The 10,731-nt window shown below is 45.5% G+C and overlaps 2 protein-coding genes across 2 annotated transcripts in view; one reads left to right on the top strand and one right to left on the bottom strand.

Annotated features, from left to right (window-relative positions):
* Window positions 1–3,762, bottom strand: part of p3h4 (prolyl 3-hydroxylase family member 4 (inactive)) — a 6,915-nt gene extending 3,153 nt beyond the window's left edge. Inside the window, exons 1-4 of the mRNA XM_062531010.1 lie at window positions 3,172–3,762; window positions 1,062–1,211; window positions 747–918; window positions 5–63 (exon numbers count right to left, since the gene is read on the bottom strand). Of these exons, the coding sequence (XP_062386994.1) occupies window positions 5–63; window positions 747–918; window positions 1,062–1,211; window positions 3,172–3,669 (879 nt within the window). The 5' untranslated portion in view covers window positions 3,670–3,762. The remainder of the gene's footprint in view (window positions 1–4; window positions 64–746; window positions 919–1,061; window positions 1,212–3,171) is intronic.
* A 938-nt stretch (window positions 3,763–4,700) lies between these two features.
* Window positions 4,701–10,489, top strand: fkbp10a (FKBP prolyl isomerase 10a). The gene is made up of 10 exons (XM_062533018.1): window positions 4,701–5,022; window positions 5,704–5,852; window positions 6,070–6,259; window positions 6,818–6,963; window positions 7,207–7,396; window positions 7,924–8,069; window positions 8,256–8,445; window positions 8,658–8,800; window positions 9,352–9,515; window positions 9,737–10,489. Exons 1-10 carry the CDS (start codon window positions 4,829–4,831, stop codon window positions 9,917–9,919), a joined length of 1,695 nt encoding a protein of 564 aa, XP_062389002.1. The 5' UTR covers window positions 4,701–4,828; the 3' UTR covers window positions 9,920–10,489.
* Window positions 10,490–10,731: the final 242 nt, after the last annotated feature.

Below are 10,731 nucleotides of genomic sequence, written 5' to 3'. Positions count from 1 at the left end.
CGACGTTGGGCGTGAGATTGGCCTCACACTTCACCTTGCACTGCAGCATGTCCACATACAGGTCTAAGCAGAGACAGAGGACACACACCACCGCCAGCGTCAGTCACAAATGAACACTGATGTATAAAACGGTCAGTCCTTTCGGGCCATCGGCCAAAATGTCTGAGGCGTCGTCCCTGGACAGAGCCTTTACAGTCCCCGAGCACCGAGCCCTTTCCTCTGTCTGCGGCAGAAGCATTTCATCACCGAGCGCTGCTGTGCAAGGGCGGCCTCAGAACCTTCTCACACTAAATACTTTGTAATGTCTGTAATATCACACTCTAAAATAACTGCAGTCACTCAGTTGACCATCTCTGGGCCCTGAAGCATTACGCTTAGCTTAGTTGGCCATCTCAGTCGACCCTCTCCTTAAGCATTACATTTAGCCCAGAGAGCATCATTCAGTAGAGGGGTTCCTTACGGTCCCCTTAATAATGAGCACTGTCTCATTACATTACATTAAGCAGACACTTGTCTAGTTCATATACACATATATTCACATTATGTCAATTATATTACATTGTCCCCAGACTTGGGGTTTAGCACCTTGCTCAAGGGCACAACGGTGGAAGCCGAGAATTGAACCCACAACTTTCAGGCTACTGGACGCTAGCCCAGCTCCTTATTCACTACACTAGCATCGCCCCCGCCTCTCAAGGTGCTCTCCAGAGAAGGGGCAACTGGAGCGCTAAAAAGGTTCTGCTCACCTGCTAAGGTGGGGTAGAAATCCTTGAACTCTGTGACCTCGTACGAGCCCTCACAGGCGGCCAGACAGAGGTCATACACTTTTAAATACTCGGTAGCCGCCTGCTCCATGTTAAAGGCACTGTTACTGAAATCCCCTGCATTGAACAACTTCACAGCTTTTAGAAATGCACCCTGAAGAAAAAAAGAGCATAAAGTTAGAGAAACAGAAAGAAGAGTGTGTGTGTTTGAGAATGTTTGAATGTGTGTGTGTGTGTGTGTGTGTGTGTGTATGTGTGTGTGAGCATGACACAAATCTAGACTGAAGACCAAAATACCTCATAGAGCTTCTCCTCATGGTCGATGAGATACTCGTCCACATCGAAGAGGCTCTTGTAGTAGTTCATGTTCTTGGTGAGGAGAGGTTCTCCAGGGTTCCTCTGCAGGAACGTGTGGGCGGCTGACACGGCCCTCTCCAGGTAATTCAGCTACAGGAGGGGGGTACAGACATATGACACAGATATAAACGTGTGGTAATTTGCAGAAGACCTACATTGTGTGTGTGTGTGTGTGTGTGTCTGTGTGTATGTGTGTGTGTGTGTGTGTGTGTGAGAGAGCAAGCAAGATAGAGAGAATGACAGATTTAAACCTCCAGAACGAATATGTCAGCAGTAACAAAATTTATAAGGGATAGTTCAGTATTTTACACTTTAAAGCCCATTTTCTGGGTTGCCTAGGATGCAAAAGAGTGGTTGACACCGACATTTTGATGATTGTTCCTGTCTTGACTATTTGGCTAATTTAAAATGTCCTTTTCCAGCTTCAGAATGGCTTCCTATGGGCATGCGTTATCCTGACCTTAAAACAAGCCTGAATGCTCACTTCCGAAAAGTGTGGAACTAACAGGGTGCTTAGTAGTGTTCTCTGATGTTCCTAATCAAGTATGGTAGCAAAATACAGCTTCTGTCTTGTGTTATTTAGCATTTTGTAAATTACATTGTTCACTATTGGATTTACAAAGCGGCAAATAACACACAGGAGAAGCTGTATTTCGCTGTAAATATCCTTTTAAGCAAATATTTAACAAAGTTTATACTGTTTATAATTTAAAGAACTGCTGGCCCAACTCATCAACTATTACTTTAAAAGAGCATAACACATGCACAGCTTACACAGAGGCCATGGGATCACACCTGGTCTTACAGCTGGATAAAAAAAATATCTAAAATAAATTACCTACAAAGTACACATCTGTGTTACCCACCCAAGTGTAGAGGTAATACATACTGTAATTAGGGTAGGCTAAGCCAAAAGCCTCTATAAAAAAAGTACACAGGAGATGCTTCCTGTCAGCTCTCATATCAGGTAAGTAAGTAAGTAATATTTATTTGTATAGTGGATTTTAACGTGCACAAGTGCAAAAGGTAGTTTCATCTCTGATCTAAACCGATGTTCTAACAGATACCAGCAGTTTAATTCTTAGTTTTACGGGGCATGTGGTAAGCATGCATTGAGCCGCACATAGATGCTCATGGGCAGACTGTTTTTGCCAGAGCAACATACTGTAATTAGGCAAGACCCAAACCAGTAGTTAGGTCTAGTCTTCAACTACACACGTTGATGAGAGGCAATGAATGGGCATGTTTCCTGAAGTCAACTTACATGAAGTCATGATCTCTATAGAGAATGTGGAATTTACAGAGGAATGCTGATGCCTCTAGGAAAATAACAAGGGAATTTGAGCATGTTGAGCTGATTGGGCCACTTTCACCACAGACGTGGTGTTTATAATAATGTTGTTATCTGACAGTCTGTTTGACTGAATTGAAAAGCATGAACTTTTATGGATCCGATAACGCTGAAATTACGGGCCTGAATCGGCGAGGGCACTGCTGGACCTCAGAGGGTGATGAATGGCAGACCATTTGAGATAACTGAACCCCTCTTGGGCAGTGACCAGATGTCTTCCGCATGTGGTGCGCACAGGAGGCCAAGAGAATGAGCCTTTTGTCCGTATAGTTCTCTGATGTGTGTATTTAGTAGGGGGGTTAGATATTTCAAGGGGCGCAGTCTGGATAGGGGGACGTGGCATCTCCTCGTACTGAGCCGAGTTCACCTCTCTGTCGGCTAGAGGGCTGTACAGAGTACAGCCAGGAACACCTCGGCGCACTTTTGAAAACCAATATCGCTAATATTGCGCAGCGGACAGTGACAAGTGGAAATAGCCCTGCAAGTATCTCTGACACATGAAGGCCCGTATCGTATCCATGTGGTATAAACTGCCCTGGCTGACGAATGGCAGTAGATGTAAACCAACCCATTAAATCAATGTTCCAAAATATTAATTACTGTACCCAATGGCTGTGCTCACTCCGAACTAATACACTTTCCTGTTCACTTCTTGTTATCATTCCTCGTAAAGCTCATGGGCACCAGAGTAACCCCTACCTGGTAAAACGCATACTGCATGTACCGGTATGGGTCCCTTCTTTCAAAAGCTTCTAAGGTCGCTGTCTTTGGATAGGCTACTGAAAACACCGGGAAGTTCTTCTTGCAGTTTTTGAGACAGGATGCCCGCCGTAAAACGTGTCCCATTATCCGAAGACTGGTATCCTGGAAGAGTTCATCATGGTCCCGGCTGACATGACTGCAGTTCTGGCTACAGTAAGCTTCGCTGTCCTTTAGAAGTCTGTGTAGCCGTAAACTTATTTCCAGATATTTTATACTCTCCTTCCAATTCTGAACGCCATACTGCTCCAGCGCGTATCCATACGCCGATTCCAACGGCATTAGTTCCGTCTGTGAAAAACTCTTGAAGCTGTATTTCTCATACTGAGCTTGCGCCGGCATGGAAGCGAATAAAACTGTCCATAAGCAGACATATAGAGAGATTTCTCTTATGCTGTGGGTGAGAGAGGCCATGCTATCGGTCACCGGTAAGATCATCGACTGTCCTTTCCACCAACCATTAAAAATCTTCTTCTGTGACCAACAATCCAGGTTTTAGCAGTAGGGATTCATGTCTGGCTGCACGTATGCAGAGTCTTGGCCCGATGTGAATGGGTCGGGAGGAGGGGACGGAAAAGTCTACTAGATTTTTCTACCGTTCTTACGGGAGTTGCGCGGCAGACGGTGATTTGGGGGTTGAAAAGTTCCCCCGGGTCTCAATGCCGCCTATTTACCACACGTTTAAAGCATTGAAGGCCTTGCTGAGCTGATAAAGCCCCGGGTAGGCCTAAATTACAGGGAGTAGCACGTCTTACATATTTTAGGCCGAACATTTAAGCCGTCAAATCCATAAAGAGCAGGCCAACTGACGAGAGCAGTTTAGTTTCTGGGCTGCCTGAGGGCGCATTGTGCACGGCCAGTTAAAGCCACCCCTAGGAACCTTACACGTTGAGACTGAAACATGGAATCACATATTTTACACTCGCAGGAGAAAAAAATTGCAAATGCAAAAATGATGGAGTATTATTCCCTAACACCGAATTAATTAAATCCACTTCTTTAACAATATAAGGTTGTGTTTTAAATAAAGAAACAAACGAAATGTCAGGTTGGAACGCAAACGTGGGCAAACTAAAATCGAGACTGATCTCGTCCTTGTAGGACCCAGCAGCGATCCACGAGCAGTAGCCCCCATTACGTCCCGTTAGGGCCTTGAATCCCAGATGTTTCACGAACGTTAAACACGAATGCCTCTAAACCTATATAACAAACTTGTTCAATTATACGGCAAGTCTTTCTTCAAATCCTAAAGGCATGTGCAGGCCACTTCAGGGGTTTTAAATATCTACAAAACGGCTCTAGACAACAGTATAGGCCTACGCTACACTAATACCCATAGTTGATATTCATGGTTTCGGGCAGGCAGCGATTTAACACGTTTACAGATTCTTGGGAGAGGGGGAGCTAAGTTTGGGGAGAGCGAGCCCCCACCGTTCCGTGATGCGTAAAATGGTCAACAGTCTAGTAGCAGGCCCTTCATTTCCACCGCCCCTGCAACTGAAGAGAAAATAAAAGTGGAGCCTCCTGCAGAATAGTCAGTTGAGACCTTAAACTTCGTAGAAAATAGCTGTGTACACCACAGAAGACGGCATTTGAAATGGGGCTTAAGTTCATGTTGGTTATCGCTGTCATCTCAGTTATCTATGTGAAGTGTGATTCTAGCCCTTTGGATGACTTGGTTATTGATCGCTACTCCATACCCGCACATTGTCCAAGAGAAGTGCAAACTGGGGATTATGTCCGATATCATTTCAACGGAACTCTTCTTGATGGGAAAAAGTTTGAGTCGAGGTAAGCTGTTTGGTACATCACGCGCTAACCATCCGTTTTAGATCAGATTGCACAGAAGACAAATCCCCGATTTTCAGCCTACTAAAATATTAGGAGATGAATATAATATTATTTCGTTTGCAGCGTGTATTCTTGATCTGCGCCCCGGAAATGGGATGCAAGAATCAGCCTGTCCTGCGTCTCGCTCTTACACTTATTTTGAGTTAATTGTAGGCTAGGTTGTGCAAAACCTGATCTGTTGTAGCAACGGTCGCAAATGTTTTATATTAACTGTGGTGGATTTTTTGTTGCATTTATTTGGCTAACTTAGCTAACCAAATTCCACAGTGAGGACACTTATCCGTAGTGCAGAAGTTTATCCATTGCATAGTCAACGTGGTAACTTTTTGCGTTGGTGACGCACCTAGGTCATGCATTGTCTTGCAACTCTCATTTAATTCTCACGGAAAGCAGTTCGCATGAGTACTCCTATCAAATCAAAACCGCAGCTTGCCACGCATGCAGACCTCGGCCAGTCACAGCGTCAGGAGCTAGAACCAACTTTGCATCTCTCAATACCTAACATGTATTGCAGTGTATGCAGTGTATAGTATTACAAATGTGACCAACTTTTAGTGATTATATTAACTGTGGTTTTGCTATTGCCGTCCCCCGCCCCTACACCCACATCGCTGTGTTCAGTCATGATAAAGGTAAACCATTCGTGGGCCAGGTCGGTCTGGGCAGCGTGGTGATCACCGGGCTGGATCGGGGTGTGCTGGGAATGTGTGTGAATGAACGCAGGAAGCTCACCATCCCCCCTCACCTGGCTTATGGAGTTCTTGGCGCAGGTAACAGACGACGGATGACATCTTATGTATTACATTTTTGCATGTAGTTATTTATAGCAGACGCTTTTATCCAGAGACTATTAGGCCACTAAGCACACAATGGTTGGATGCAATCCCCCTTTTGGCTCTTTTTTGGAAGGCCATGTAAAGTGTAAATTAGTGTTAGGTTTGAGATGAGAGTTCCTTCCCCTCACCTTCTCTCCGCCCCTTTCCCCAGGCACAGTGATTCCTCCAGACACCACCCTGGTGTTTGACGTTGTCTTGCTGGATTTGTGGAACACGGACGACAAGGTCGAGACCATCACCCTCAGCAAGCCTCAAGACTGCAAGCGCAAAGTGGTTCCCTCAGACTTCGTTCGGTACCACTACAATGGGTCTCTGCTGAATGGAACCTTGTTCGACTCCAGGTGAGTTTGTTAGGGGATAGGGAAAATTTAACGCAATCCGTTCGTGAGCAGTTACTAAAATATTAAACTGGACAATGGCTTTGTTCTAACCTTATTGGAGATACATTTGATGTTTTTTTTCCTTCTTAATTGTTGTGGTAAATTCACCAAATCCTTTGAATCTGTTGAATTGTGAAAAATTCACTTAGAGTGTTTGGTAGATTTACCATATAAGGGAAGAACTATTCAGAAATAAATTGCCATTGCTGTTTCTGTACAATAGATTGCAATAGTGCTGTGATATGGACACTTATCTTAATTCCCTGGCACATTAACAAGCCTTCTTATCTCTATGCATATTTGCATAATATCTGAAAAGCCTGTGTTTGTGGTGCATCGGGCCTGGCCCTTCACTAGTGAGAATGTAAGAGCAGAATGTACCATATAAACAGCAGCAGTTCTACCTGTTTACACTACTCAAGTGTAACTATGCTGCTTGCTTGTTCGCAGTAGGTGGTGTGCAGACAGCTGTGTTTGTATTTGCGTAATTCAGCGTGTGTTTCTGCTCATCCCCTGCAGCCATGCTAGAGGGCAGACGTACGACGTGTATGTTGGCCAGGGTTACCTGATCCGAGGCATGGACATGGGCCTCCTGGGCATGTGTGTGGGAGAGAGACGCTCCATCATCATCCCCCCATTCCTGGCCTACGAGGACAAGGGCTATGGTAACCATGGTTTCTGACCCTTTGCATGTCTGTTTCAATCAGCTACAATTGGTGTTATTTTCAGGTCTAAGTAATTTCTCTCCTTTTTAATGATTTTCTACTTTATCGCAAAATAGCAAATGTGATGTAAATTACACATATCCCCAATGAAGGGGTTCAGTTTGTACTGTATAGCAGTTGGTTGCAATTCCAGAGCATTCACTCTCAGACTTAAGTCATTACCATCTATCTCTCCTTGCCCAGGTAATCAGATCCCCCCATACGCCTCTCTGATGTTTGATGTGGTGTTGGTTGACCACTTCCATGCCAACGACACTGTAGTGTCCGAGAGTCTGTATGTGCCCAAGCTGTGCCCGAGGAAGTCGGTGTCCGGAGATTACATGCGCTACCACTACAATGGCACCCTCCAGGACGGGACCCTCTTTGACAGCAGGTAAGCCCACTTCTGATTGGTCCCTCATACTACTGATACTGTCATGGTAGACACGCAGGAAATAATTTCCCAGTTATTCCATCAGTCAAAGTACCGTTGCTATCCCCAAGGAGCAATTGGTTACCATGAGACACACCACATCTAATCAATAACGTGTGCCAACATCACCAGGCCCAGGGGCAGGTTTTAGAGGAGGCTCTTCCCCATATAGAGCACAGTGCAAACATCACAAGAAAAGAATGTGGCCGTGAGTGTAGTGTCTAGTTTAAACTTGCTGTGTGGCCTCAACACCACCAGGCCCTCAGTGCGGCCCCTAGAGGCGAACACACACACACACACACACACACACACACACACACACACACACACACACACACACACACACACACACACACACACACACACACACACACACACACACACACACACACACACACACACACACACACATGTGACTGATGAGGTACACAATGACAATGAGTTCCAGCATGACGCACTACTTTACTCCATCTCTCTGTCCTCACTAGTTACCAGCGCAACAACACGTACAACACGTACATCGGCATGGGCTATGTGATCCTGGGCATGGACAAGGCCCTGCAGGGAGTGTGTGTCGGGGAGAAGAAGAAGGTCACCATCCCACCTCACATGGCCTACGGCGAGAAGGGTCTGGGTGAGTGAGACAAGCAGAACACCATAAACATCACACATGAACCTCCACGTTTCTGTGTCAACAGCTGTCAGATCTGTGTTCATGTTATGTACCTAATGGTTATTTACATCAGGTTTGTATATAATTGTTCGTACTTTCTCTCTCTCTCTCTGTCTCTCTCTCTCTCTCACTCTCTCATTCTTCCAGAGGGCATGATCCCCGGGTCGGCGGTGCTCATCTTTAACGTTCACGTGATCGACTTCCACAATCCCAACGACACTGTGAATATCAAGGTGACCCATAAACCAAAGGTGTGTAATCAGACCACCGAAGTCAACGACCTCATCCAGTACCGCTACAACTGCTCTCTGATGGACGACACGCTGCTCTACACCTCGTGAGTGGCCAGTCGCCTCAGCACAGCCGTTGCAAACCCGCTGGAGGAAAACAATATGTGTGGGCACTCTGTGTAGTACACTGCTGTGGTCAACGCCTCCTGGAGATGTTTGAACCAGCCTTGTCCCTTGTGTCTGAATGAACTCATGAGTGTGTCTGCGTCTATTCTCCCTCCCTCCTGCTGTCCTCTCCACCTCTCCGTCCTCTCTGCAGAGATAGCCATAATCTGGCCCCACGGACCCAGCTGGGCGCCGGCAAGATCATCCAGGGCCTGGACGACGGGCTGCAGGGCATGTGCGTGGGGGAGAAGAGGCTGGTCATCGTGCCCCCTCACCTTGGTCACGGGGAGAGTGGAGGTAAGGCAGGGAGGACTCCCGTGCAAAGCCTGGACAGCATGGCGTCAATCACTTAGGTTGTGAAGAAATGAAGCCAACATTGGTTTGGCCATTCTGCCAATATTGCAGCCAGATTGACTGTGTCTATGTAGTGTGTTTGGAGCCAGACTTTCGTAGTAAACAGCAAACTGCTGATGTCCACTCAGAATTGACCATATTTGGCTAGATCCACCATTTTAGTTTCCCCTGATGTTATCTCTCAGAAGCTAGCAGACTGCCTTCCCATATCTGTTGTAGTGCACCTTGAAAAACTCGATTTCAGAGGAGTAAAATCTTATGTCTAAAAATACACTTTAAAGTATATACATATGCCAGTAACATGATACATATCACCATTAGTGTGTTGCCTGATTCTTAGCTCCCTCTCTCCTGCTGCTGTTGTGTGTGTGTGTGTGTGTGTGTGTGTGTGTGTGTGTGTGTGTGTGTGTGTGTGTGTGTGTGTGTGTGTGTGTGTGTGTGTGTGTGTGTGTGTGTGTGTGTGTGTGTGCGTGCGTGCGTGCGTGTGTGTGTAGCGGCCGAGGTGCCCAGCAGTGCGGTGCTGCTGTTTGAGCTGGAGCTGCTGGAGCTGCAGAAGGGCATTCCTGACGGCTACCTGTTTGTGTGGCTAGGGGACAGCCCCGACCCACTGTTCCCCGCCATGGACCTCAATAAGGACCTGGAGGTCCCCCTGGAAGAGGTCAGAAACATGAAGAGGGCCTTGGCACAATCAATGCCCTCTTTCTTTCTCTCTCTCTCTCTCACACACACACACACACACACACACACACACACACATACAGGGGAATAAAGAGCATATGTGCATACACACTCACATACACAATATTTACAGTATTTCAGGTGAGAAATGAGTGGTCGTAATAGATGAGATACTCCTAATTGCTCTTCTTTTGTCTCTAGTTCACGGAGTTCATCCAGTCCCAGATTACCGAGGGCAAAGGCCGCATGCGGCCAGGCATCGACGGTGAGGTGGTCATTAAAGACATGTTCGTCAATCAGGACCGTAACAAAGATGGTAAGATTACCGCAGAAGAGTTGAAACTTAAATCAGACGAGGACCCTCCCAAGCATGAAGAACTGTAAAGGAGGACCAATGCAAGTTAAACCACAGAGAAAGATCAGTGGAGGAGAGGAGCTAAAGACTGGGAACCCATACCAGCAATATTTCACCCAATTCTTGTCTATCAAGTCATTAAACAAAACAACCAGCAACCACTCTTTCAGAACCAGAATCCCTTGGTGCACTGCAAATATCCACACGAGGCATGGTGTGCCTCCAGTTTTAAAAACGGGTGGCTGAGTATTTTAGACAGGGTATGTGCAATACAAGTTGTTTTTTTTTAAGTTCCTTGGATTGTGTGACATGTCAAAGAATAAACAAGCTGTGTTTGTACGTAAATAAAGACTAAATATGCAATGTGGGAATGGTGTTATGACAAAAGTCATAAGTACAAGATTAGTTTTTTTTATGGCCAGGCCAGCCCTTTCAAAGTTTGGATAGAGAGGTCATTGAACTGTATGAAAACAGTGTATTATCCTGTCCAAAACAGCACAATTGTATGTGCAATTTTTTGTAGGTTTTTTTAGTTCATTAAAATTGTTACCCATGGGCACTTCTTTGTTTTTTAATAAAGTTGGATTGGTAAATAAGTGCAGCTGTATTTCTGACTCCCTTTATCAGTACAATCAGTGTTCCATAGGGTTGTTTGCATAATGTTCAAACACATTTTCATGTAAACTATAATTGCTCTAATAAGGTAAAACTTTACTTTCTTTACATTGAGTGTGCAACAGTGCCATCTAGTGGCTGATAGACTATTGTTATACTTATTAGCTCACCTCCAGAGTGAAGAAGTGAAAATCTCCAGACCAAGATAGAAACTGGGGTCCCCAGA

The sequence above is a fragment of the Sardina pilchardus genome, chromosome 3, assembly GCF_963854185.1.
Source record: "Sardina pilchardus chromosome 3, fSarPil1.1, whole genome shotgun sequence".
Classification (NCBI taxonomy): Eukaryota; Metazoa; Chordata; class Actinopteri; order Clupeiformes; family Clupeidae; genus Sardina; species Sardina pilchardus.
The sequence above is the reverse complement of the archived record's forward strand: the minus strand, read 5'-3'. Positions and strand labels throughout refer to the sequence as shown.

Coding starts and splice junctions, on each gene's coding strand:
- fkbp10a (XM_062533018.1), top strand. CDS start 4,829: ATGGGGCTTAAGTTCATGTTGGTTATCGCTGTCATCTCAGTTATCTAT. Junction 6,964..7,206: donor CTACGAGGACAAGGGCTATG/GTAACCATGGTT, acceptor CTCCTTGCCCAG/GTAATCAGATCCCCCCATAC. Junction 9,516..9,736: donor TGGAGGTCCCCCTGGAAGAG/GTCAGAAACATG, acceptor TTTTGTCTCTAG/TTCACGGAGTTCATCCAGTC.